Source organism: Sorex araneus, chromosome 8 (genome assembly GCF_027595985.1).
Source record: "Sorex araneus isolate mSorAra2 chromosome 8, mSorAra2.pri, whole genome shotgun sequence".
NCBI lineage: Eukaryota > Metazoa > Chordata > Mammalia > Eulipotyphla > Soricidae > Sorex > Sorex araneus.
Genome location: NC_073309.1, coordinates 38262053 through 38288850, shown reverse-complemented (window position 1 = coordinate 38288850; position 26798 = coordinate 38262053). Strand labels below are relative to the sequence as shown.

General features: G+C 53.7%; 1 protein-coding gene across 1 annotated transcript in view; it reads right to left on the bottom strand.

Moving 5' to 3' along the window:
- Nucleotides 1-23639, bottom strand: part of GPATCH1 (G-patch domain containing 1) — a 51339-nt gene extending 27700 nt beyond the window's left edge. The window contains exons 1-9 of the mRNA XM_004600706.2: nucleotides 23544-23639; nucleotides 15892-16026; nucleotides 12428-12513; nucleotides 11101-11261; nucleotides 9827-9924; nucleotides 9332-9390; nucleotides 8609-8851; nucleotides 6771-6918; nucleotides 2210-2289 (exon numbers count right to left, since the gene is read on the bottom strand). Coding sequence (XP_004600763.2) covers nucleotides 2210-2289; nucleotides 6771-6918; nucleotides 8609-8851; nucleotides 9332-9390; nucleotides 9827-9924; nucleotides 11101-11261; nucleotides 12428-12513; nucleotides 15892-16026; nucleotides 23544-23616 — 1083 coding nt within the window. The 5' untranslated portion in view covers nucleotides 23617-23639. The remainder of the gene's footprint in view (nucleotides 1-2209; nucleotides 2290-6770; nucleotides 6919-8608; nucleotides 8852-9331; nucleotides 9391-9826; nucleotides 9925-11100; nucleotides 11262-12427; nucleotides 12514-15891; nucleotides 16027-23543) is intronic.
- Between the last annotated feature and the right edge of the window lie 3159 nt (nucleotides 23640-26798).

Below are 26798 nucleotides of genomic sequence, written 5' to 3'. Positions count from 1 at the left end.
CTAGCACTCCAGCCCCCTTGGTTGTTTTTTTGTGTGTTTGTTTTTGTTTTAAGAAGTCTCCATACTGCCGTTCGTAGGTGACATTCAGATGACATTCCCAACAACAATGTGTGAGGAGTCCTTCTGCACTGCACCCCCACTAACATTGGTTTCTAGGGTTTTTCCTATACATTATTCTCAACTTGGGTGACATGATTCTTTACCATCTCTCTGACTGGCATTTCCCTGGCAGTGACGGTGAGGGGGCTAGAGAGAGAGTACGGTGGGTAGAGTGCTTGCCCTGCTTGCAGAAAACCTGGGCTGGCAAATCCTGGGCATCCCACATGGTCCCTGGGGCCTCACCAAGAATAATTCCTGAGTGCTGAGCCAAGAGGACCCCCTGAACATTGCCAGGTGTGGCCCCAAAACAGAAACAAAACAAAACAAAACAGAGCTGAAGAACTCCCTTCCAGGGAGACCCAACTGGAGCTCCCAAGGTTGCCAGATAGCTGAGTGGTGTCGTCCGTCCCCGGCGTGCTCCTGGCCCGGGGACCGTCCATGAGAGGAAGTAGCTATTAATATGGCAGGAAGGGTCATTTTCAGCAGGGCTCCGCACAAGCCCATGTCCCCCTGACGCACAAGAAAAGGGACGCCTGGGCCACACAACCATGCTCGTGCCCCCGGCAGCTCGAGGGCACTTCTCTCTGCACCCACCGTCTCCTCTGGCCTCTGCAGCCGGGTGCTGGGTTTTCAGCCACATGTTTACGAGCCTGCCTGTCGGGGATTCAAGGAGAACACGGCCCTCCCTCTGAACCCCACGGCCCTCCACTAAACCCCATGGCCCCCCTCTAAACCCCATGGCCCCCCTCTGAACTCCATGCTCCCCTGAACTCCATGGTCCCTCTCTGAACCCCAAGATCCCCCCTCTGAACCCCATGATCCTCCCTCTGGGCCCCATGGCCCCCCTCTGAGCCCCATGGCACCCGAGGCCTGCCTGGGTAGGGTGCCTTGGCCCAGTACTTCCTACTCGTCCCTCGGTCCATCCTGCCCTCACCGACCAGCCCTGCCCCGGGGACTCTGATTTACCCTCCAAGGCGCCATTAAACTAGCACCTCTCAACTACTCTATCCTCCGTCCACACACGTGAACGATCATTCTCCACTGTCGCACTTGACATTTCTGGTAACGAGGGCAGCTCCTGCCGTGTACAACAGACTGCTCACTGTTGCGAGACACGTTATCATGATTAAACAAACCCGGTCACCGTAGCACCGAATAGGAACACGGTATCTCAGACTGCCCGCCCCTCTGTTCTGAAGAACAAAGGCCAAGTCAGCAGGGGCCTTAACAAATGTTTGCTGACTTCAAAACAAAAAGCTGATTAGCTCCGGGAACAATCTAAGAAAGGGGGGCTAGAGGCTGGGAGGCGCCTGCACCCCGCCCGCCCGCCCGCCCGCCCATGGGGGAAACACAGTCTGGCTCGGTCCTGAGGAGCCTCCCAGACCCCAGACCAGAGGAAGGGACAAAGAGCACTGTCTGGGGCCTGACCACAGCACTCAGCTTTCCTCCCTCTGTGGCCAGCCAAATCGGCCACCTGGATGACACGTCACACGGTGCTCTGCAGGGCACTCAGGTGGAGCCAGGAATGGGTCACTGCAGCCAACACTGGGTGACTTCGGCTTGCTGGATCCTCTACTTTCCCTTCTGCTACAATGCAGGATCCCATTCTTCCTTCCACTAGCACCTAATCTAATATAATTCCTTTTCTTTTTTTAAAAAAAGGGTTTTGGGGTCACACCCGGCCGGCGATGCTCAGGAGTTACTCCTGGCTCTGTGCTCAGGGATCACTCCTGGCGGTGCTTGAGGGACCATATGGGGTGAGACGGTTGAACCCAAGTTGGCCACGTGCAAGGCAAATGCATTCCTCCCTATGCTATCTCTCCAGCCCGTCATTCCATTTTGATGGAAATAAACACTCACCTTAAATGTAAAAGATCGGCAGTTAGACATTTTGAATTCCATGCAGGTGCAGAATCACACTTTTATCACAGACTGTGTTTTCCTGAATAATCACTAGTTACTAGGCTGTGTGCTTTTTGAAAAAGGGAATTACTGTTTCTTCAACTGTTAAAAGGGAGTTACTGTTTCTTCAACTGTTACAATAACAACCTACATTACACAGTAGCAGCAAATATCTTAAGTCCCAAACCAATTTTCAAAAATGTCTTACTTTCTTAGAAGATAAAGGTTTAGAGGCCAAGGAAAATCCATCCAGAATTTTGCCGACGTATCGAAGATCTTTCTCGGAGTCTATAAAAGGATGTCATTGATTAATTAATTGCAGAAACAGGAAATGAGAATAAAAGATGTCAGCACTTTCTCTCCAACCACAGAGATGCTGCGTGTCACAGGTATCACCCAAGACAGCAACAAAGGGAAAGAAAGAAAGGCACCAGGGGTCAGAAAGAGAGACAGGACAGTGGGCGGGGCGTTTGTCTTGCACATGGCTGACCCTGGTTTCGTCCCAAGCACCCCATACGGTCCCCTGAGCACTGCCAGGAGTGATCCCTGAGCACAGAGCAAGGAGTAACCCCTGAGCACTGCCGGGTGTGGCCCAAAAACAAAAAGCAAAGAGGAAGAAAGAGGGGTATTAGTGCAACCTCAAGGTAGGAACCTCACTGCTGCTTTTAGACAAAAGTACCAAGGAATGCCCAAGAATATATTCTGTCCAGTGAAAGAACTCTAGCAAATCTGTCAAAACCCAACAATTATGGATTAAAAGCACAGGGGTCAGCGAGTTGGCTTAAAGGGCTGGAGACCCTGCTCTGCAGACAGGAGTAATCCCTGCATCTCACAGGCCCCTAAGCACTTCCAGGGCTAGCCTCTGTCCTCTATCAGAAATGGGGGGGGGGGGCACCGAGATAGTACAGGGGGTCAGGGCCTGGCCTGGCACATGGCTGCCTGGGTTCAATCTCTAGCACCACATACCATCCTGGGAGCACAGCCAGGAGTGATCCCTGAGCACCGCCAGCCCAAGAACCAAAAATAAATAAATAAACATCCCCAAAAACCCACAACCCCACAATGGTAAGATGTAAAATAATCCATTTCTGAAACTAGGTGAAGACTCTGGGGATACTGCACCCCACCCGATTCCATAGCAACTATTCAAACCAGGCACCGAAGCACGACACCCAGGTCAGCCTGTAAATTAATCTCAGTCCAGATTAAAGGTGCTCTTGTCCTTTCCTTCCGTGAAATTCTAACCAAAGAAAAAGGTCACTGACTCAGGCAACAGGATGGCCGATGCTCTCCGACGTGGCGCCCGCGGCTGTGCGCTGGGCACCCCGAGCCCCCACCCACACGGGCTCTCCACTGGGAAGCCACCAGCCCCAGCAGCTTCTGGAGCCAAAAACTCCCTTCTAGGCACCCACCACGAGTCCGTGTCCGGTAGGGCCCGGGGAAGCTGCCAGCGCCAGGCCTGATGCGCTTCTGGGGCAGCTCGGCCCCGAGGGACCTGCCCTCCAACTGTCCTTTGACGCTCAGCTCATGTTAAGCTTTTCTGCCAGCTTCCAGAAGTTCCTAAAAGTGGCGGAGGGTGGGGGTGGGGGTTAATTGTTGCATTCCTGGAACATGGCTCAGTGGGAGGGCCCATGTGTCACAGGTATGAGTCTTTGGTCCAAACCCTGATACTGCCAAAAATGTAAACTTAATTTATAAAAATTGAAGGCCAGCCGTTTCAGATTTAACAAATTTATCCAAAAGAAGTAATATGCTAATAGGCATAAAAAGGGAGACGGTGGGGGGGGGGGGTGGCGGAGCGAGAGCACAGTGGGTAGGGCGTTTGCCTTGCACGCAGCCAACCCAGGTTCGATCCCCGGCATCCCATATGGTCCCCCAAGCACCGCCAGGAATCATTCCTGAGTGTAAAGCCAGGAGTAACCCCTGAGCATCGCTGGGTGTGACCCAAAAAGCAAAAAAAAAAAGGGGGAGACCGGAGACTATTATAGCTCAGAGGAGTTCAGCTGTAGCAATGTATTTGTACCATTCATATAATTTTTTAAAAAATTCTTTTGCTTGGGGCTGGAGTGATAGCACAGCGGGTAGGGCATTTGCCTTGCACGCAGCCAACCCGGGGTCGATTCCCAGCATCCCATATGGTCCCCCGAGCACCACCAGGGGTAATTCCTGAGTGCAGATCCAGGAGTGACCCCTGTGCATCGCCGGGTGTGACCCAAAAAGCAAAAAAAAAAAAAAAAAAAATTCTTTTGCTTGTTCTTGTTTGGGGGCCACACCCAACGGTGCTCAGGGGTTACTCCTGGCTTTGCACTCAGGAATCACTCCTGGTATGCTTGAGGGCCATATGAGATGCCCTCATTGAACCAGGTCAACCACATGAAGGTCTACCCACTGTGCTATCATTCTGGCCCTAATTTTTTTAATTCTTCTAAATTGGTTCCCTCCTGAGCACTGCCACGAGTGACTCCTGAGCACAGAGCCAGCAGCAGTCTCTGTGGCACATGGCCCAATGCCTGCCCAAATACACACATCTATAAATAAAGCCATAAATGAGAACTCAGCGGCAAAGGTCACTGGCTCAGCGAGTGTGAGGCCCCCAGCTGCACACCTGGTGCCACCCACGTGTGCTTGGGCACGATCCCTGCCACACTAGAGACCCTGGTATGAAAAACGAACATGCAATCTCCAGAGCCATGAGTGTGCAAGTGCCAGAAACTGTGTAGCCACACTTTGTACACAACACAGCTTCGAGGGCCCAAGCACCACGAGCAGGAGCGCGACCCCCGTGCCCACTAGGCAGGTTCACCCACTCCACTATGAGCACGCTGCGCGCATGGCGTGCACAAGGCCAGCACCCAGTGTGGACATGTGCGGGCCCGGGGGGCACTTGGCAACCCAAGTGGCACAAGCATGTGTGTGACACACCTCCCCAACCCCCGTAACTGTGCCAGCTGGCAGGGCAAGAGGGAAAAAAATGAATAGAATGATAAGAGGATCCAAAAATCCCAAAACCTAAGGAAAGTAGTCTGTCAACCAGCCAGAGGCAACACCTCCCAGTACTCGGAGTCACCCTCCAGCGTCTGGTCTAAAGTCCCAGGTGGTCCTCGGGGCCAGGTCTCAGGCCTTGGTCCCTTCACGTGAATTCCCCAGAGAGGGATAGGTCACTGCCACCCCCCACCCCCAACCCTCACCCCGACCAGACAAGGACGCTGCGGCTTGCCCGTGGTCCCAGCTGAGAAGTGGGGCGGGCAGGGCTGGACAACCCAGGCCCTCTGTCCCTGCCCCGTGTTCTTGACCACGAGCAGACGACCTCTGAACACTGGTTTACACCTGTTACTTCTCTTCCAGAAACTAGGTACCACGTGGTGATGTTCAGACAACTGGCATGACTTCGATGTGGATGTTTTAGAAGTATAGAGGTAGTTCGAACTTTTATCTGATTGTGGCTGGAAAATGTCCATTTTGTGGCCACGGGCAGCAGTACTCCGGGCTTCCTCCTGGCTCGGTACTCAGGGATCACGCCTGGAAGTGCTGGGGGCCCATATGTGGATCCAAAAGGGACTGGCCACATATACGGCAATTGCCTTAACCCTGGCTCCCCAGCCCCCAAGGCCGCTTTCTCTCAGCTCCCCCTCTCCTCTTTATCGAGGTGGCCCTTACAGCAGATGCTCAGTCATAGGGGCAGGTCACATGCTAGCACCGAGAAGTGCCGTTAATCCCATAACCATCCGAGGATTTGACCTTCACTTCACAGATGGAACCCGAGGTCACACATCTGGGCAGCGGAGAGCTGGTATCAGATCCCCGCAGGGTTGCTAGCCCGTCTCCTCCCTACTCCTTCTCTAAAGCGGGAACCTGCAGTCCTATGCAGTCACCAGCTCTGCTTCACTACAGATGCTGAGCTGAAAATAGGTGGGCTGAGAATCCCCAAGCCCAGCTGGAACCCCTAAGAGCCAGGCAGGAAGGTCATGGCCTGTGGTCCCTCCGCTATGGATGCTAAGAACCCCCAACCCTCGTCCCCACAACTACTATTTTTTCTTCTTGTTTTTTTTTTTTTTTTGGACCACACCTAGGGAAGCTCAGGGGTTACTCCTGGTGGGCGCAGGGGACCATATGGGGTGCCGGGAATCAGACCTGGGTTGGCCGTGTACAAGGCAAACGCCCGTACTCCAGCTTTAGGCCCTACACATGCTCTTCTGCCCTGTTCGCGCAAGCTGACCCTGGCCACCTGCCCAGGTCCTCAAGCCACAAGGATTCCCTCCAGCCCACAACCCGCTCACCTGTCCATACACTCTCCTTCCTGATTCCAGCTCCTCCCCCCGCACCCCAGCCCCGCCTGGACAGCTGGCTTTGGCCTCGCCTTCTTCTCAGCCTCCTTTTGCTTTACTTCCCACACTGGGCTGCTCTTAAAAAACAAAAAACCACAGCAGCCCTGGGTCTGGGTTTGAGGTTTGGAGCTACTTTTTTACTTTGTGGGTTTGGGGCTTTGGGACTTTGCTCAGGATTCACTCCTGTCTCCGTGCTCAGGGATCACTCCTGGTGGCGCTCAGGGGACCGGGGATCAAACACAGGCCGGCTGCACATAAGACAGACATTGGACCCACTGTACTCCCTCTCCACCCCTGGGCTTCTCTTCTGCCCACCTTGGTTTCCAGCCCACGTCTCTGAGTGACCTCTGACCCCACAGAGACAGGCCTGCCAGCAGGGTCTGGTGGTTTCCCTCTTCGAGCACTGGACAATCGGGTGTCACGTGGGCTTCGGGCACGACTCACCTTTCTGACCTCTGTACTGCTTGGGCGCTGTCCAGCCATAGAGTCCATCCCCAGGCTCCTCGTCCCGCAGAACTGTGTCATACTTGGACAGAGTTTCTGTGGCATAAATGTCATCATCTTCCTCCTCCAGGGCACCGACCCCGAAAGCCTGCAAAAACAAGCCGGGTTTGCAGCTGTGCCGTTCCGGGCTCTAGGGGGGTTCTGCACGGGAGACCAAAGACCACAGCGGTGCTCCACGGTCCCCAGGGAGAGGAGAGCAGGAGCCCCGAGGGATACACCCCCAGTCCTTGGCCAACTAACAACCAGGAACGAACAAATGCCATCCAGGCCCTGAGGCTGTCCCCGCCCACAGCAGCCCTGGGTCTGGGTTCCAGCCAGGAGGCGGAACTGTGGGTGTCCCAAGCAGCAGTGTGAGGGAGACACGGGAGCTTCACTGGAGAGACTTGTCTCACTGCTGAGCACTGCAGCTGGAGTCAAGGCTGCTGACCAGGGTCTGAAGACTGCCCGAGTTCTGCTCCTAACAACTCCTAACTTCCGTGGGAAACATCGGTGAGGAAGGGAAGGGCGAGGGGCCAGGGAGCTAACTCAGGGGTCAGCCTGTGCCCTGCATGTGCAGAGGCTCAAGTGTGATCCCTAAGTGGGCACCACACAGCCCACCGAGCACTGCCAGAGGAGCCCTGGTGGGGCCTAGCACCACAAAGTGGGGTCCGAGCGCTGACCGGCAGGTTCCATGGGTCAAGGACGGCTGGAAGTGGCTCCCGGGACACTCAGCACTACCAGGGAGGCCCCTCCCCCCAAAAGGAAGGGGAACAGAGGAAAAGGTGGTTAAGGGGCCGGGGGAACAGGCCTGGCAGGCACGAGCCCCAGGCTGGATCCCTGACACCCCTCACACTGCTGGGTGTAGCCCCCTCGGGCCCTGAGCACAGCCCACAGTGGCCTTGCTGGCCACAGCACTGCCCTGACCTAGGGCCAGAGCACATCACCAGGGCCCCGAGCTGGCAGGCCTGCACTGTCCCACCAAGCATCATCAGGAATGGCCCCCCAGGAAGGCCAGTTCCCCAAAAGAGGGAGGGGAAGGGAGAAAAGGGGAAAAGGAGGAGAGGAAGAGGAGGGGAAGGAAGGGAGGAAAGAGAAGGGGAGGAAACAAAGAGGAGAGAAGGGAAGGACAGAGACGGGCAGGAAAGGGCAGAGGAGAGGAGGGGAGAGAAGGGCAGTGGAGGGGAAGGAAGAGATGGGGAGGGAAGGAAGGGAAAGAAGGGAAGGAGAGAGAAGTGGAGAGGAGGGAAGGGGAGGAAAGGGCAGCAAAGGGGAGTGAAGGGACCTGGGAGGTGGTTCAACAGGCTGGAGCACACGCTTTGCATGCAGAAACCCTGGGTTTGGGGCCCAGCACCACGTGGTCCCTTGGAACACCACCAGGTACGCCTCCAAACCACCACCGCACTCAGAAAAAAAAAGAAAAGAAAAAAGAAAAAAAAAGGAGGAAGAAAAGAAAACTTGCAATGGCCATTTTCAAAGTGAATTTCGGGACGACCCTCGGAACTGCAGAAGCTGCCCCAGCCAGCTCTCCATCTCCTCCGAGGCGAGAGCCGACCCCCAGGCCAGCCACAGTGCAGGGGGAGCGCAGACCGAAATCTTTCGACTACAGGACTCAACAAGGAAGAGGAATTTCTGCACAGCCCTGAGGGGTCAGGCTCAGTGACCCACTCGGGAAGGTGTGCCACACGCGGAGAATGAAACAGAAACTGTGGCCACGCCTTCTGCAGCCAAGGAAGAACCACGAGCAGCTACCTGCAGCCTCAAGTGTCAACGCTTCCGCCTGATTCAACACACACGTTTACCTGGCCCGAAATGCCCAGTTTTCTTCCTTTGTTCACTCTAATATCTCCCAGAAGATTGCCGGGTTCCTCGGGTCCCCCGCCGAAGAGGTTAAAATGTTCTCCCGAAGTTCCGAACAGTGCCTGGCGGGGGTCCAGGCCCCTGTAGGCCAGGCCGTGCACGTTATCCTTGGGCGTGAAATCCACAGGCGTGACATCTTTGGGGGCGAAGGTCACGTTTTCTGGCAGGTAGTCGTCATCTTCATCCTATCTCGGGTAATTGGACAGGGGACGGACGGTGAGTCACCCCTGGGAGCCCGGGAACCACTGCTCTCAAAGGCAGTGATTAATTCCCAACAGGACGATGACCGAATGCTCATGTGTGCTGCTTCACATGTCTGAATCGAGTCCTGGGGTGAGTGAGACTAACGAGCAGCTCACGCCAAGGACGGGAACAGGGCTGCAGGGGTGGGGAGAGCCCCATGGGCCGAGGGCAGGCGTGACCTGCCCAGCACTGCACAGTGCCCTCAGCAGCCGCCAGCAGTGCTCCCTGAGCACTGAGCCAGGGACCATCCCCTGACCACCCCGGGGGTGGCCCAAACCCTAGCAGAAGGAAGGAGAGTGGGGCCAGAGAAGGGCTGCGGGGGGTGGGCTCCTCACCCGAGTGGGCCCTGACTCCTCCCATCATTTCTGACCCAAAAACTTTCCCATTGCTGAGGTGACAGAGGTGACTGCCCCTGGCGGTACCTGGGATCCGTCGGAGTCTCCGGGGGGTAGGGCGCAGCCATAGACTTTCACTCCGGACTCTGTAACAGAGATTTCGGGCGCCTCAGTCACGGGCAACCACAGACTGATGAACCCCATGAACCGGAGTCGCTAACTCCCAGGGCTGTGCTCGGCCACAGCGCTACAGCTTTTGGGGGGATCATTCTGGATTGGGGCCCGCCAGCCCACACCCGAGTGCTCAGTGAGGGAGAACCAGGAAGGCATGTGCAGCCGCCACGGGCTCCCCGTCTGGCGGGAGAGACAAGGCGAGGACCCCCGTAGAGGTGGGGTCGCCTGGGACTGTCTGGGGAGGGGAGAACACCGGCCCCATCCGAGGCAGGGGGTGACGGGCGAGCAGACAATCCCTCGGGAAGGCCCGGGTGCGCCACCCGCCAAAGGCCTTCTGAGGCGCGCAGACCGCTGACCCCACCAGACTGCTTCTCGACGCGCGCTGCCGACCGACGGACCCCCACCTACCGGGCTTCTGCCGGCGTGGTCTTCTTTTCACCCGAGGACCAACTCCTTGTCCTTCCTTCCAGCCCATTTTTCTGAGCAATTCGAAGCCAATAGACAACCTAGGAAAATGGCATGAAATTGAACTCGGGTTTAGAGCACAGAGGAACAGAGGGGGTAGGCAGCCTAGGGTATCCCCATCCACACTCTTTCTCACTGCCCACCTGTTTTGCCCTCCACCTCAGAGGCGTGACCCCCCTGCCCCCACCAGCCCAGCTACAGCCAGTGGACACAGGTGGGCAGCACACAGCAACCCTCGAGGGTCCTTGTCAAGTAGGTATCCTGCAAGCCATGATGGTCGAAAGCTGTCCCCTCCCCATGGCCAACCAAGTGCCCAAGAGCAGAACAGGGATGGGGTGGGGCCGGGCTTCAGAAAAAGGGTAGGATGGGGGCCAGAGTGATAATACAGCAGGCAGGGCACTTGCCTTGCAGCAGATCACCCGGGTTTGATCCCCGGCATCCCATATGGCCGCCTGAGTAGTAATTCCTGAGTGCAGAGCCAGGAACAAACCCTAAGCAACACTGGGTGTGGCCCAAAATTATTATTATTATTAACAATAATAATAATAATAATAATTAATAATAATAATAGAGGGCTGGAGTGATAGTAACGTGGGGGGGGACTTGCCTTGCATGTGGCTGGCCCAAGTTTGATCCCTGGCATCCCATATAGTCCCCTGAGCCTCAACAGGAGTAATTCCTAAATGCAGAGCCAGGAGTAACCCCTGAGCATCACCAGGTGTGGCCTCCCTCCAAAATATAGAAGGTAAACAGGCCACACAGGAATGCCTTTAAGATTGACAAGAGAGCAGGTGTGGGGAAGCCAGCCCACTTCCCGCCAGCTCTCCGGCATCCCAGAGCTCCAGAGCAAAGGAGGGGGTGCGACAGTGTACGGAGGAACAACAGGGCCGGGACCTTTTGGCAAAACCCCCTTTGCCCTCAAGAGCACCTAAGAGGCCTCTCCTGCGCAAGCCGGTCACACCTCAGTAAGACAAGTCATCCTTAGGCAAAGCCGTGTGGCCAAGACTGTCAAGGTCAGAATTCAAGACAGCAAGGAGGGCGCTTGCTCTGCACGAGGCTGAGCCAGGTGCGACCTCTGGCATCCCAGCTGGGTCCCCTAAGCCCCACCAGGACTGATCCCTGAGCACAGAGCCAAGAGTCAGTCCTGAGCACCATTGGGTGTGGCCTGCAAATCCCAAAATAAATAAACCGTCAAGTCAGAATGCCAGTGTGCTCACTTTGCTGGTGCTACGAAGTCGTCGAGGAGCGTGGCCCCGGGAATAGGCGCAGTCACCGCCGCTAACTGCCTGGCTTTTTCTTGTATCCTGTCTTTGGTTTTGGAGGCAAAATCATCGGTGGTGACAATGGCTTTCGGTGCTATTCCAAATTCACTCAGGTCCTTCCAAAGAAAGAGAAGTGCACCGTGACTTACACAGATTTGGGAGTGATTAATCATCAGACATGACATAGCTTTAGTTTGTTTAAAAAGAAAAAACTGCAGTGAAAAACTCTGCCATCTAGTTAGGGATCAGGAGAGCAACCATCTTTCCATATCGACAATGGAACATGATGAAGGCCAGGGCACGCTCCTACACTCAGTGCGGACAGTATGCCGCTGGGTAGAAAGGTGGGAAATGCTCGGGGCAGGACGAGAAACCCTGCCTGCCCTTCCCAGATATTGCTTCAAAGGTCAGTGAGAGGGGCTGGAGCAATAGCACAGCGGGTAGAGTGTCTGCCTTGAACGCAGCAAACCCGGGTTCAATTCCCAGCATCCCATATGGTCCCCTGAGCACTGCCAGGGGTAATTCCTGAGTGCATGAGCCAGGAGTAATCCCTGTGCATCGCCGGGTGTGACCCAAAAAGCAAAAGAAAATGTCAGTGAGAGTGCCAGGTTCCGGGGGGCAGCCGGCAAGCCCTGGGGGGCACCGAGGTGCCACGCCAGCAGGAAGTGTTGCAGCAGGCACTAGAGCAGCATGGGTGGGCCTCTGGCACAGCTGACTCAGTCAACAGCACCTTCTCCCGAGTCCTCATGTACCTAGGACAGTGTCCCAGCTGCGGGGGTGCAACAGCAGGAGTGGGGTGGAGGGAGCGTGTATGGTGGGGGATGGGTAGGGTTGTGGAATGGCAACTCTATCACGGTCACGTGGATCCTAGTTTGCTCCTTTTTGGCTCCAGCAGCTTTTAAAAAGCAGACCTGGGGGTTCAGAGAGACAATACAGCAGGGAGCTGAGCCATGATCGATCCCCAGGACTCTGGATGTTCTCCGGAACCCCACCAGGAGTGATCCCTGAGCACAGCACCAGGAGTCAGCCCTGAGCACTACTAGGTGTGGCCCCCAAACTGACAAAACCAATACAAACGGGCATGTGAAGACCACTGGCCGAGAGGTGGGGGACAGTGGGACGTCCCCTACTGCAGGACTGCTGGGAAGTGTTTCCTTGCTCTGAAGAAACTCCTCCCTCCTGCTGTCCCCCTGGACGTGCGGCCGGGGACACTGCAGCCACTGTGGACGCACGCGTGGGAGAAGCCTGCCTGCAGGGCACGGCCAGCACCCTGTGCACCCACCTCTTCATCCATAAAGTCTTCGGGCCCGAGAACAGATCTGTCTGCTCTGTTCTGTCGGGAAGACACGAAGGTAGAGGGCGTCCATCCTCGAGAGAAAAGAGTTTAGATTACAATCCTCAACCACGTGGGTGTAACCACAGTTACATCACTCGGACGATCGTGCGACACCCCCAAGTGTCCACAAACTCCCAGCTACTGCCTCCGTCCTCACAGGAGCCATTTACCTGCCCCCTGTCCACTGCTGTCGGAAACCGGAGGATTACACCGGGTTTCCCAAAACTGAGAGCCAGGGAGGCTGGGCAGAGCGCTCAACAGGTTGGTGGCATGCTCTGCCCGTGTGAGCCCCGACTGTGACCTCGGCACCATCGGCTTCCCCGAGCACTGTCTGTGGCCCCCAAAATACTTATTATTATAGAACACCTAGGGCTGGAGATATAGTACAGAGGCTAAAGAGCTAGCCTTGTACACGACACCTAAAAAATAAATCTACAGACTAAACGATAAAATGGAATAAAAGTAAATAGGCAAAAAAAAAAAAAATAGAAACAAAATTGGGCCATAGCAATATAGAGGGTATGACACTGGCCTCTATGTGGCTGATGCAGGTTCGATCCCCGGCATCCTGGGTGGTCCCTAGAGCACTGCCAGGAGTGATCCCTGAGTGCACAGCCAGGAGTAAGCCCTGAGCACTGCTGGGTGTGGTGTGGCCCAAAATACAAAACCAAACAAACAACAGAAAGAAATGAGAAACAAAATGAGAAATTAGGGGCTGGAGAGATGAGACAGAGGGGAAGGTGTTTGCCTGGCACACGGCCTATGAGAGTGTGACTGCCGACACTGCATATGGTGTCCCAAGCACTGCCAGAAATGACCCCTGAGCAAAGAACCAAGAACCAGGAGTAAGCCCTGAACAGCACAGGGTGTGGCGGGGGGGAAGGGAAGGGGAGAGAGAGAGAGAGACAGACAGAGAGACAGAGAGAGAGAGAGAGAGAGAGAGAGAGAGAGAGAGAGAGAGAGAGAGAGAGAGAGAGAGAGAAAGATTGAAAGAAGGAATTGGTGGAGCCCGGGATGTGGTTCAGGTGGTAGAGCACAGGCCATGCAAGCCAGGGCTGTGGGTTTGACCCGCGGTGTGGCCAGGCAGCCCCTAGCATCTCTAGTCCCTAAGCACTGACCTCTAGGCCTGCACCACTGGGCTGCACACTCAAGGGAGTGGCCCCCGTGGCCCCTGAGCACTGCTGGATGTGGCTCAAAAAAAAGAGGATTGCTTTAAAAATTTGGCGCACAGGCCTGCAGATGTGGTTCCATGGTAGAACGTCTGCCTTGTGTATCTGTGTGTACGTGTGTGTGCGCGCGCGAGCACGCACGTGTGTGTGGCCAACTTCAATCCCTGGCAGCACCCACGTGGTCGAGTGTGATCCTTAGAGCATCACAACCAAGGATGCAGCCCCCACCCCAGTAACAATGAAGGGGAAGGGAACGGGGAGTCAGGGAAGGGGGAACAATATCCAAAGAGAAGGAAATGAAAGGCGTGCTTGGGCTGGAGCAATAGCACAGCCGGTGGGCGTTTGCCTTGCACACGGGTTCAATTCCCAGCATCCCATATGGTCCCCTGAGCACTGCCAGGAGTAATTCCTGAGTGTATGAGTCAGAAGTAACCCCTGTGCATCGCCGGGTGTGACCCAAAAATAAAATAAATAAATAAATTTTAAAAATGATTAATAAAAAATAAAAGGTGTGCTTATGTCCACACACACGCATGAATTTGGAAGAAGTCCAAGAGGGCTTACTGAAAGGTAAACCGTCATCACTCATCCCATGGGCAGAAGAGATCTGAGCCCCCAAACGAAAGGTGGGCGGAGATCTGAGCTGGCCTGGGAGACACCCCAGGAGAGCGGGTCTGGCCGTCCTCGCCTCTCCCCCACCCCCTAGGTCAGATATTTTCCTGCTTTCGGATCTCTGGGGTCTCTGCCCTATTTTTAGCCCTTGAGTGGGTCACTCCCAACGGCAACGTGATAATGCAGCCCAGGAACATGTCCCAGTCTACCTGCTAATCACCCGGGCTGGCCTCACTCTGTAATTACAGCACCCCACACGGCTATCACCGTAACAATCGGTATTAGTATGCTTCTCTCGTCACTAACCTGACTGGCGTTTTTTTTTTTTACATTTTAATAAGTGTGCTACTTGAACGCTCTAATTATTAAAGTGTCTGACATCATATTAAAGTGTCTTGTCCATAGTTACTTTCGTTTCTGCTCATAATCATAAGGCTCCACGCAGCATTTCTATCTCCTGTGGAATCAACTGTTCAAACACTTGGATCATTTGCTCACTGAACTTGACCCGGGGCTGGGGAGACGGCACCCGGGGCCCGAGCTCTGCCCTGCATGTGGGAGCCCAGCACCACAGAGTCCCCTCTGAGTGTCACTGCAAGTGACGCCCCAGACCCAAGTTGGAAGTAGCCTCCAAGTATTGCTGGGTATGGCCTGAAAATCAAAAATAAATTTTTTTTTGTTAAAGATCTACCCCATCGTGTTGCCTCACAAAATGCCCCATGAGTTAATCGGTTCACCTCTATTTACATCTGAGTCACAGAAAGCTATTTCCATTCAGGGGTTTGCATTAAAATAATTTTTTTTAAAGATTTCTTACTTCCAACAACACTGACTTCCATTACAACACGGGACATGATTTACTGTGTGGTGCCAGGGCTGTCCTATGTGCAAGGTTAGTGCTCTACTGCTGAGCTATGTTCCCAGTGTGGCATTTTAAACTGAGTGCTGTCCAGGCCAAGTCTATGTTATAACAAATGGGGCCTGAGGGGCCGGAGAGATAGTATAGCGGGTAGGGAGCCTGCCTTGCATGCGGACAATCCAGGCTCAACAACACCCCCCCACCAGCATCCCCACATAGTCCCCCAAGCACTGCCCATGGTGCATGAGTACAGAGACAAGAGTAACTCCTGAGCACTGCCAGGTGTGGCCCGAAATAACAAGCGGGACCTAAGAGATAGTCCGACAGGTAGGACACTTTCCTAGCAGGCAGCCCACCCAGGTTCGATCTCAGCAGCCTCTATAGTCCCCTGAGCACCACCAGGAGTGATCCTCAAGCACAGAGCACTGAGCTCTGAGCACTACCAGGTGTGGCCCTAAAGCATAAACAAAAACAGAAACAATCAAGTAAGTGATGCAGTGGGCACCACCCCTGAGTCTCAATGGGCAATTCTACCAGTGGGCACCCGCACTCGGGCAGAAGTGTTGGTCCATGATGGACGCCCTGTGCATGGAAAGCCCCGACCAGAGTGCTCTCTGGCAGCAGAACACCAGCACATGCAGGGCGGGCCCTGGGGAGACTCTGAGCGTCGGAAGCACAAAGGACAGTGCCGTGTGCACCAGCCGGCTGCAGAGTAAGGTGGCCCCGGTGTGCTCCGGCAGGGAGTGGAAGGGAAGCGAGACGGGGCCTACCTTCCTTGGAGCCCACAGTGTTGAAGTAGCCTGCAGAGAAGCCGCCGCTGAAGGCTCCATGAAACCGCTTATACCTTCCTTTCTCATCCCGGACAGTCTGGTCCTGGAGAGGAACCGGTTTCTTTGGTCTTTCACCTGAATAAAAAAAAGATATATATATATATATATATATATATATATATATATATATATAGTCATCACACATATATTGTCATCACTGTCATCCCACTGCTCACCGATTTGCTCAAGCGGGCACCAGTAACGTCTCCATTGTGAGACTTGTAACTGTTTTTGGCATATTGAATACGCCACGGGTAGCCTGCCAGGCTCTGCAGTGCCAGCAAGATACTCTCAGTAGCTTGCCGGGCTCTCCGAGAGGGGCCGAGGAATCAAACCCGGGTCAGCCGTGTGCAAGGCAAACACCCTACCCACTGTGCTATCGCTCCAGCCCATATATACATCTATATAGATACATACATATAAAAAATTTTAATGAGAAAGAGGAAAGATGGCATGTTAGACATGTCTTGAGAAAAATGTCGAGCTTTTTAGTTTTTTGGTTTGGGGGGTCACATTCGGCACTGCTCAGGGCTTACTCCTGGCTCTGTGCTCAGGGACTTATACAAAGACACAGAAGTGTCCCTCCACGACCAGCTGTGCATGGCTCCTGTACTGTCCCTGCCGGCACACTGCTGCTCCATCGATTCACGCCCATTCTGATAGAATTCAGTTTTCAAACGGAACTGAGTGGGAAATCAGGGTGTTTCTGCTAAAACCTTTTTTTTTTTTTTCTGCCTTTTGGGTCACACCTGGCAATACTCAAGGTTTACTTCTGGTTCTCTCTGCACTCAGGTATTACTCCTGGCGGTGCTCAGGGGACCATACAGGATGCTGGGAACTGAATTCAAGTCGGCTGCATGCAAGGCAAATGCTCACTGTACTAGCACCACAGCCCCAATATTTCTAACATTCACACCTATCCCAGGGTTACAGCTTATTTCTAAATTGTAAAAGTGACTTGAGCATTGGAGGAGTGTTTAATTAAAATCATATATCAAAAGAATGTATCAGAAAGACAAGTGAGGCAATATGTTGAAGAAACGGGGACCGGAGTAATAGCACAATGGGTAGAGCACTTTGCCTTGCAAATGGCTGACCTGGTTTCAATCTGCAACTCCCAATATGGTCCCCCAAACATCACCAAGAATGAGCCCTGAGCACAAATCAGGAATAAGTGGGGATGCATTGCCATAGTACAGCAGGTAGGGCATTTGCCTTGGCCAATTTGGGTTTGAACCCCAGCACTCCATATGGTCCCCATAGCCCAGCAGGAATAATCTCTGAGCACTGAGCAAGGAGTAAGCACTGAGTACCGCCAGGTGTGGCCCCAAGACCAAAACAAAAATCAGGAATAAGCCATGGAGAGATGTACAGTGGGTAGGGCACTTGCCTTGCAAGCAGTCAACCCAGGCTTGGTCCCTGGCCCTCCACATGGGTGCTGGGGAGCCCCCTAAGCTCTGAGCACTGCTGGGTGTGGGACCCCATTCGCCCCCTATCCCCCCAAAAATGGAATAAGCCCTAAGCACTGCTGGGACTGCCCTGCCCCGTAAGTACGGCCAGGGAGGTGGCACAGAAGATAGGACACTGGCCTTGTATGTGGCTGTGGCAGCTGCGTTCCTGGTTCCTCAGCACCACATCTGGTCCTGAGCAGCACCAGGAGTCATTCCTGGGCACAGAGTCGTGAACAGCCTGCAAGGACTGCCCCCAAACCCAATGCGTAACTAAGCAGCTGCGGAGAACACAGGGAGAGCTCCAGGGTCAGGCACCTGCCTTGCAGGCCTGCAGTGCCTGAGTTCGAGCCCAGCTCACCTACTGGAACCGCCCCAGGAGGTCAGTGAGATCCTGGCGGCACAACATAGATGCCATCTCCATGCCACTGGAGTGTGTGGCACCCAGCAGGCACCGCAGCCGGTGTGCCAGCCCCACAACTAAGTGCGTGGCCCGCCAGTCACTGCAGCAACCGCAAAAAGGGAAAGGGGGAAATTTTTAGAGCTAATAACCTGGGGCCATGAGATAGTATGTGGATTGAGGTACTTGCCTTGCATGCCTCGGACCCACAGCCAGAACCATTCCAATCCCGGCCCCACAAATCATTTCCTGAGCATGGCCAAGGATGATCCCTGAGCTCTGAGCCAGGAGTGAGCCCTGAAAACCAATGAGGGTGGCCCCCAAACCCAAAATAAATTAAATAATAAAATTTTTAAAAACTAAAGTACTAGCCCAAAGTGCAGCTATCTGTTCTTGGAGTACTTGCCTAGGCCAGGTCCTACTTCTGGAATAAAGGATAACAAGTTAAGAACATTCCAGCCTCATCATCCTAATTCTTGCTGGTCAGGTGTAAAGTCTTTCCATCACACCCACGGGCAAGGTAGTCAACAGCGCGGGTTCCAGAAACCAGGCCATCTGGGTTCGAACCCTCCGCCACGGCAGCTTTGTGATGGTCAGCAAGTTACCCGATCTCTAAGCGTCAGCCACCACACCTGTAAAGTTAGGGTAAGCCCAGAACCCCCTGGTAGGGTGGGATCCAGAGTTACGTCCTAGACACAGGAGTCTGGGCAGAGCTGAGTGAGTCTCATAGCAAAACTCACTTCATACGGCTACAATTTCATTTCATTCTGAAGAACTAAATTCCGGACCCAGGACAGCTCGAGGGCCAAAGCCCCTTCCTTGGGTGGCATGAGCTTGGTCCCTGGTGCAACAGGAAGCACCAAGTGTGACCCCAGGTGCTCTGCAGGTGTGTGTGAGCACCATAGCTAATGTGGGGGTCCTGGCCAGCACCCCTCGCCAAACCGCCTGGCCATAGCACAATCTTGTCCTTCCTTCCTTCCTTCCTTCCTTCCTTCCTTCCTTCCTTCCTTCCTTCCTTCCTTCCTTCCTTCCTTCCTTCCTTCCTTCCTTCCTTCCTTCTTTCCTCCCTCCCTCCCTCTCTTTCTTTGTCCTTCCCTTTTGGTGTTGGGGCCATACCTGGTGGTGCTCAGGGCTTACCCCAGGCTCTGCATTCAGGGATCACTCCTACTGCATTCAGGGGACCATATGGGATGCCAGGTTGGCCACCTGCAAGGCAACTGCTCTACCCACTGTTCTTCGTCACAGGCTCCAGTACTGACAGTGTAAGTGTAATTCCTCATGGAGGCCAATGTTTAGTGGCATCCCTGGCCGGTGGAACTAAGTGCAAACAGCACCCTCCCCTCAAGTGTGCCTCCAGATACTGGCCAAGACATGCTGGGGGACGAGTCTGTCCCCGGTGGAGAACCACCGTGCTGAGCTGAGAGAAGGCGAGACCAGCCGAGGTGGGCAGCTGTGAAGGCCCCAGGCTCGAGCTGCTCTGATCAGGAAGGAGATAGAAGATCTACAGACATCTCAATGGTCCTGGTGGCGGCAGACACGACGAGGCAGACAACCACCTGTGACTGACCAGGTTCCACGGGTTCCCGAGAACCAGGCGCCACCTCTGACCACAGCTTTGGAAAACTCTAGGGAGGAGGCAGCAGTTCAGCCAGGCCCTGGGATAATTACTGCTCCAAGTGACCACAATCCCTTTCTTTCCTGCCGGTTATCCCGGCATCGGACCCTGATAAGGGCCTCCAGTGCGGCGACTGCCCAAAGGCCCAGGCTGATAAGCACCAACTGCAATCAGACTGCAACCTGCCTCCAAGTCAGCCCAGGATCCTTGTCCACCACCAAGCTCCTGGCGGGCCTGACCTGGGCACAGCTCTGTGCTAGCGGAAAACTAAACCCAACTCCATCCCTGCTGCCAGGGCACTCAGAACCCAGGAGAAGGCATCTGAATGTGGAGGAATTCCTCTGACACCACCCTGGCTCCTAATGAGTAGACCGTGGCCCAGTAATGCAATGTGTGTGTGTGTGTGTGTGTGTGTGTGTGTTTGTGTGACTGTGTGTGTGACTGTGTGTGGGGGGGGCTTCCTTTATATGAGGCTGACCTGAGTTTGATCCCTGACACCCCTGAGCCCTGTGACTGACCACATCCCATGCAATGATCCTTGAGTATGGAGTCAGGAGCAAGACCCAAGCACCTCCAGGTGTGGGCCCCCAAAAAGAAAAAGAAAAAAATGAGTAGAGCTGGGGGAAAAGGAAGCTGAGATAGACAAGGGACCACCAAGTAAATGATGCTTGGAGGGCTCACTCAGGATGGGAGATGTGTGCTGAAAGTAGACTATGGACTGAACATGATGGCCACTTAGTAACCGTAATGAGAACAGTAACACCCCAAAGGAGAGAGAGAGTAAAAGGAAATGTGCCTGCCACAGAGGCAGGGGGGGATGGGGGAGGCAGAACAGGAGGGATACTGGGAACACTGGTGGTGGTGAAGAATGGGCAATGGTGGAGGGATGGGTACTCGATCATTTTATGACTGAAATGTAATCATGAAAGTTTGTAAATCTGTAACTTTATCTCACGATGATTCATAAAAAAAAATATTCATCATCATCATCATCATCATCATCATCATCATCATCATCACCATCCCGTTGATTGTCAATTTTCTCAAGCGGTCTCAGTAATGTCTCCATTCGTCCTAGCCCTGAGATTTTTGAAGCCTCTATTTACTTGGTTAGCACGCAGCACATAAAAAATTAAAAAAAAAAAAGAGTAGAGGGGGCAGGAGTGATAGCACAGCAGGTAGGGCGTTTGCCTTGCATGCGGCCAACCCGGGTTCGATTCCCAGCGTCTCATGTGGTCCCCTGAGCACCGCCAGGACTAATTCCTGAGTGCATAAGCCAGGAGTAACCCCTGAGCATCGCTGGGTGTGACCCAAAAAGCAAAAAAAACAAAACAAAACAAAACAAAAAGAGCAGAATGCGGTGACTGCAGAGAGGGACATAATTCCCAAGAGGTGGCCTAAGGCACCATGACAGACATTGAGCTGATCTGACAGGAAGACAGGGAAGGGATAGGAGACGAAACCAAGCAGCGCTGAGGGTCTTGCCCAGTGTCGCCGGGCCCGGGGGCTGTCCTGTGAGTGACAGGAGGCACACATCCCTTTAAATGGAGAGTCAGAGCAGTAAGAAAAATGGTTTGAAAATGAATCTGCTGATGGAATGTTCTGGAGATGAGATTTCCAGAACCAACAGAAAATGACTGGGAAAAATGAAACAGGGGTAGTGCTAAGTGTCCCTCCTTGCAGATCAGAGCGCTTACGTGCTTTGGGGTCTATGTGTGACAGTCGGGTCACTGTTTCTTAGCTAATATACCTATCAGGGCTGGCAACTTTAATTAAGGTGTGGACTCCATCCTCTACTGGGTTTATCGAGCTTGTCACTAAATCTTTAAAGCTTCAAAGCTAGAAGTAAAAGTGGTTATTGGTCTAGCATGCTGCATTGCCAAACGTGAGTCAAGCGCATTTAAACTTCAAAGCGCTTGAAAACCAATCGCTTGAAAAATTCCAATGCTGGGAATTTAAAGGAAATTTCAGACCAGAAAAAGAAAAGTAACAAATCAAAATATCCTTCTTCCATTGCAAAAACACGTGCCTTCATTAAACTTCATTTCAGACTTTGTATATCACCAAAATACAGATAATTAGGGCTTAGCAATAGTACAGCAGTTAGGGTGTTTGCCTTGCACATGGCTGACCTGAGTTCAATCCCCAGTACCCCAGATGGTCCCCTGAGCACTGCCAGGAGTAGTTCCTGAGTGCAAGATTAATCCCTGAGCATCGCTAGGTGTGACCCAAAAATGAACCCCCCCACAAAAAAAAAACAGAAAATGAAAGAGACTAGTGATTACCCTACTCCACTTTGGTCCCATACTTGTAGATAGCTGCTAACACATTCAGGTTGAGGGGACTTTGAACTTGACCAGAGAACTGAGGACGCAGTGGGTGGGAGACAGGGCAGAATCAGGTAGAGCTAGTACTTGACTCAAGTCTCTACAAACGAGAACTGTTTGGGGGTCAAAAAGATAACACAGTCGGGGAAGACGCTTGCCTTGCACTCAGCCAACCTGGCTGATCCCAGGGTTTACATATGGTCCCTGAGTCCCACCAGGACAGAGCGAGGAGTAAACCTTGAGAACTGTCAGGTGTGCCTTCCTCGCTCCACCCCCATGCCCCCAAAAAAGAACTGTGTGTAGGGGGGAAAAACTGTCAAGAAGTAATACAACCCGAGATCTCAGCATCGGAGTGAAAGTATCTCAGTCCTACCCCATCATCCTTCCTCTATATATCCCGCAGGGCGAGGCTGCCTCCATCCTCACTGGGCACTCAACAGATCCTTTGTAGGACAAATAGATCCTTGGTAGGACAAGGCATTCTGTGGATCCAGCCAGGAACATGGGTCAGAACCTGGCTTCATCTTGCCTTTCCCCCAACAATCCACCGCAAATTCCCTCGATTCTGCTTTCAGAGTCTGTTTCCACTGTGACCATCGCAGCCACGGCTAACATCCAGGGCAAGTCATCTTTTCCAGACCTCTTTTGGCTAAGAGTAGTATCCCTTCACTTTTTTTTTGGTTTTGGGTCACACCTGGGAGAAGGCTCAAAGAGTTCTGGCCTATGCCTTCCCCCCTGCACCCCGTCACCCACGCTGGAAGCCCAGGTTTTTTTGGTTTTTTTTTGCTTTTTTGGGTCACACCCGGCGATGCACAGGGGTTACTCCTGGCTCAGGCACTCAGGAATTACTCCTGGTGGTGCTCAGGGGACCATACAGGATGCTGGGAATCGAACCCGGGTCGGCCGCGTGCAAGGCAAACGCCCTACCCGCTGTGCTATTGCTCCAGCCCCAAGCCCAGGTTTGATCCCTGAATATTTCAGTCCCCTGAGCAGCTTTTGGGAGCAACCCTGCTGCCCAGAAACCTAGGAATAGCCCCAGCACCCCTGGCTGTGACACTCATCGCCAAATTATAGTCAACTGCCTCACTTGGGTTTAAAAAAAAAAAAAATGCCCTAATGATTCTCTTACACTTAGTTTAAAACCCAAATTCCAGGCCAGAGAGATAAGAACTGTTGGGGGAGGGGGGGTGGCCAGAGAAATGGTACAGCTAGGTACGGAGTTTACCTAGCATGTGGCCAACACAGATTCGATCCAGGGTTCCCCTGGGCCCCACCGGGAGTGGACCCCTGAATAGGGAGCCAGGAATTAAGCCCTGAGCGCCGCCGGATGTGCCTCACGCCCCCACCCCAAATGGAAAACTCCTACCATCACCATAACAAGAAGATTCCGTTCCCCTTCGGACATCCCTCTTCCCGGTCTCTCCCACCCTACCCCGCCCCCTGCCCCTAGCCTCGGCAATCCGAGGGGCCCCCTCTTTGGGGGTCGCACTTCAGAGCCCCAACACCGGGGCGACCCCTCTGCCTGAAACCCCGGGTCGGCTCCTTGCCCCTCCAAGCCTGAGCTCCAGCTCGCCCCTAAGTTCTGGCTACCCTTCCAGTGTCCATCACCCCGGGCGCCCGCAGAGGGGGCAGCCCCCCCGCCCAGGACCCCCCCATCCCGAGCACGCCCCCAGCACGCCCCTCTCTCCCCCGCCCCTGGCGCCCGGCCCGCCACGGCCCGGAACAGGTTCCCGCCATTTCTCTCCGAACCCGGGCCCCGAGGCGTGTTCCCCACGGGTGCCGGGGCCCAATGAGGCGCGCACCTTCTTCCAGGGGCTCCAGGCCCTTGCCATAGCTGACCAGGTCCTCCTCGCTGTCACTGTCCGGCGCCGCCATGCTGCTGGCTTCCGGGCCACGCCCCCTGCCTACGGCGGCCGCGAGGGGACAAACATCCTCCGTTTGCCTTCGGTTTGCTTCGCTCCGCGGAACGAAGCGTTCTTTGCCGAGTACCGCGCACCCGGCTGGGCAGTGACTCTCGCCCCGGACCTCTACACGCTGGACTTTTTCAAAGCTGCTTTGTGCGAGGCAGCGCCTGGCAGGATCCGTCCGTCGTAGCTCCTGACACCGGGAGGCGCCTGGAAAAATAGCTGTCAACTAGCCAACTGTCCCGCGGGCAGGTTCCCCGAGGGTATTTGATGATGGGCACCATTCTCCCCCATCCCCCTTTCTTTCCCCGCTGATGGACCCTGCTTCCACCCCCCCCCCCCCCCCACTCCCAACACTTGCAGCACACGGTTAGGGTTTTTTGGTGTTTTGTTTTTTTTTAATTCCCCTCCTGATCTTTCACAGAGCGGGATTGAGAATGAAAGAAGGAAAGAGAAAAGGGGGAGATTTTTTTCCCCCAAGGGAGAAAGAGAGAAAAAGAAGAATGGAATGAAAAACGAGGAAGGGGGGCTGGAGAGATAGCACAGCAAGTAGGGCGTTTGCCTTGCACGCAGCCGACCCGGATTCGATTCCCAGCATCCCATATGGTCACCCAAGCACTGCCAGGAGTAATTCCTGAGTGTATGAGCCAGGAGTAACCCCTGTGCATCGCTGAGTGTGACCCAAAAAGAAAAAAAAAAAGAAAGAAAAGAAAAAGAAAAACAAGGAAGGGAAATAAATAAAAAGCAACTGACAAGCAAGGAGCTGCTCTGAGGTGGGTGGAGAGAGCCTGAAGTTCCAAATTAAACCTAAAGAAACGAAAGAAACACCTAGAGACAGGAGTTTATCTGAAATATGGGGTGCTGTTATGGAAACCTCCCTCCCCCCAATACACACACACACACACACACACACACACACCCTCAAACTCATTTTACAGAGGAGATAAATCGAACTCAAACAACTAAGGGGTGTGACGTTAGGAAAACCGGATCTGACGCCAGGGTGTCCAGGGTGAGGGTCAGAAAGGCCCTGATTCAGACTCACTCGGATGTGGTTAAGAGGCACCCCCAGGCCCTCTGAATCAGCTGGGTCTGTCCCCAGGGCACCAGCACCCTTTGACCTCAAGGCCTTTTCACTCACTCTTCTCTGGGCTTGGAATGTTCTTCTCCGGCCACTGCTGACTCACCCTTGCCTCACCTGCACACCTGCTACACGCCTCTGGCGTCAGACTTCACTTTCTCAGGGAGCCTCTGACCTTCTCCGGAGTGTCTCACCTGCCCCCCACCCTCCCCGCCGCCCAGCCCTACACCCCACAGCTTCCGATACACCGTGTAGAGTGACTTACTTATGCCCGTTGTCTTTCCCCATTGGAATATGAGCTCTGTGAGGAGGTAGATTTGGACCAGAGTTTAACTTTTTCCTTCGCTGTGTCCTCAGAGCTTAGACTAGAGCTTGGCATGATAGTCTTAATAGTTTTTTTTTTTGGGGGGGGGGGGAGAAGAAATTGGTTAGATACATTATGGTGTGTGATTAAAAAAAAAATAGATGGGGCCAGAGCGATAGCACAGTGCGTAGGGCGTTTGCCATGCACGAGGCCAACCTGGGTTCGATCCCCGGCATCACACATGGTCCCCCGAGCACCACCAGGAGTGATTCCTGAGTGCAGAGCCAGGAACAACCCCTGAGCATTGTCGGGTGTGACCCAAAAAGAAAAAAAAAATAGAAGACCCGGAGTGATAGCACAGTGGAGAGGGCATTTGCCTTGCACATAGCCAACCTGGGTTCAATCCTCAGCATCCCATATGGTTCCCTGAGCACTGCCAGGAGTAATTCCTGAGTACAGAGCCAGGAGTAACGCTGAGCATTGCCAGGTGTGACCCAAAAAGCAAAAAAAAAAAAAAAAATAGAAGAAGAAAGGTAAAAGTTTGGGAACAGGGATTGGGACCTATAACATAGTTCAATGGGGGTTGGGGGTGGGGAGGGGCAAGAGCCATAACACAGCAGGCAGAGAGCTTGCCTTGCATACAGCAGAGCTGGGCGTGATTCCTAGCTGCCCATATGGTTCCCCAGAACTGCCAGGAGTGATGCCTTGAGTACAGCCAGATGTGGCCCCAAAACAAACAACAAAAACTTAGTGGTGATAACATCTATTATGAGGCCTTAAGTTTAACTCCCAACAACATGAGCCCCACCTCCAGCACACCTGCCTATAAACCTATAAACCTGATGAGCCTCCACCCAAGGGTTAAGGGGCTGGCGCTGTTACTCCAAGCACTGCTGGGTGTGGCCTCTGTTTTTTTTTATTTATTTATTTTTTGCTTTTTTTTGGGTCACACCTGGCGATGCACAGAGGTTACTCCTGGCTCTGCACTCAGGAATTACCCCTGGCGGTGCTCAGGGGACCATATGGGATGCTGGGATTCGAACTCGATCGGCCGCGTGCAAGGCAAACGCCCTACCTGCTGTGCTATCGCTCCAGCCCCTGGCCTCTGTTTTTAAAAGTGTCAAATGTAGCTCTCAAATTATTTGATGAGTCTCCCAAGGAGTAGTGGCACTAAGTCCCTTCCCCTCAAGTCTAGATCTGTGACTGCTTGACCAAAAGAATCCAGCGAGGGGCCAGAGCGATAGGACAGCAATAGCGTGGTTGCCGTGCACAGGGCCTACCCGGGTTCGATCCCCGGCAACCCAGAGGGTCTCCCGAGCACCACTAGGAATAACTCCTGAGTGCAGAGCCAGGTGTGGCCCAGAAAAAGAAAAAAGAAAAGAACAGACAGTGAAAGTCTCCATATACATTTCTCACACCAAAGATTTAAGAAACGGATCGCTTTAACTTTCTCCTTTTCAAAGTGCTGGCCCTGAGGACCCAGTCCCCATGCTGTAGGGTCTCCCCAGGCTGTGAGGAAAGGCCACGTAGGTGTTCCAGCCCAAGATAGTGAGAGCCCAGTTCAAAATCCAAATGCAGGGGCCAGAGCAATAGTACAGTGGGCAGGGCGTTTGCCTTGCATGCAGCTGACCCGGGTTCAATCCCCGACATCCCATATGGTCCCCCAAGCACCGCCAGGAGTAATTCCCAAGTGCAGAGTCAGGAATAATCCCTGAGCATAGCTGGGTGTGACCCAAAAAGAAAAAAACAAATCCAAATGCATCTAAAT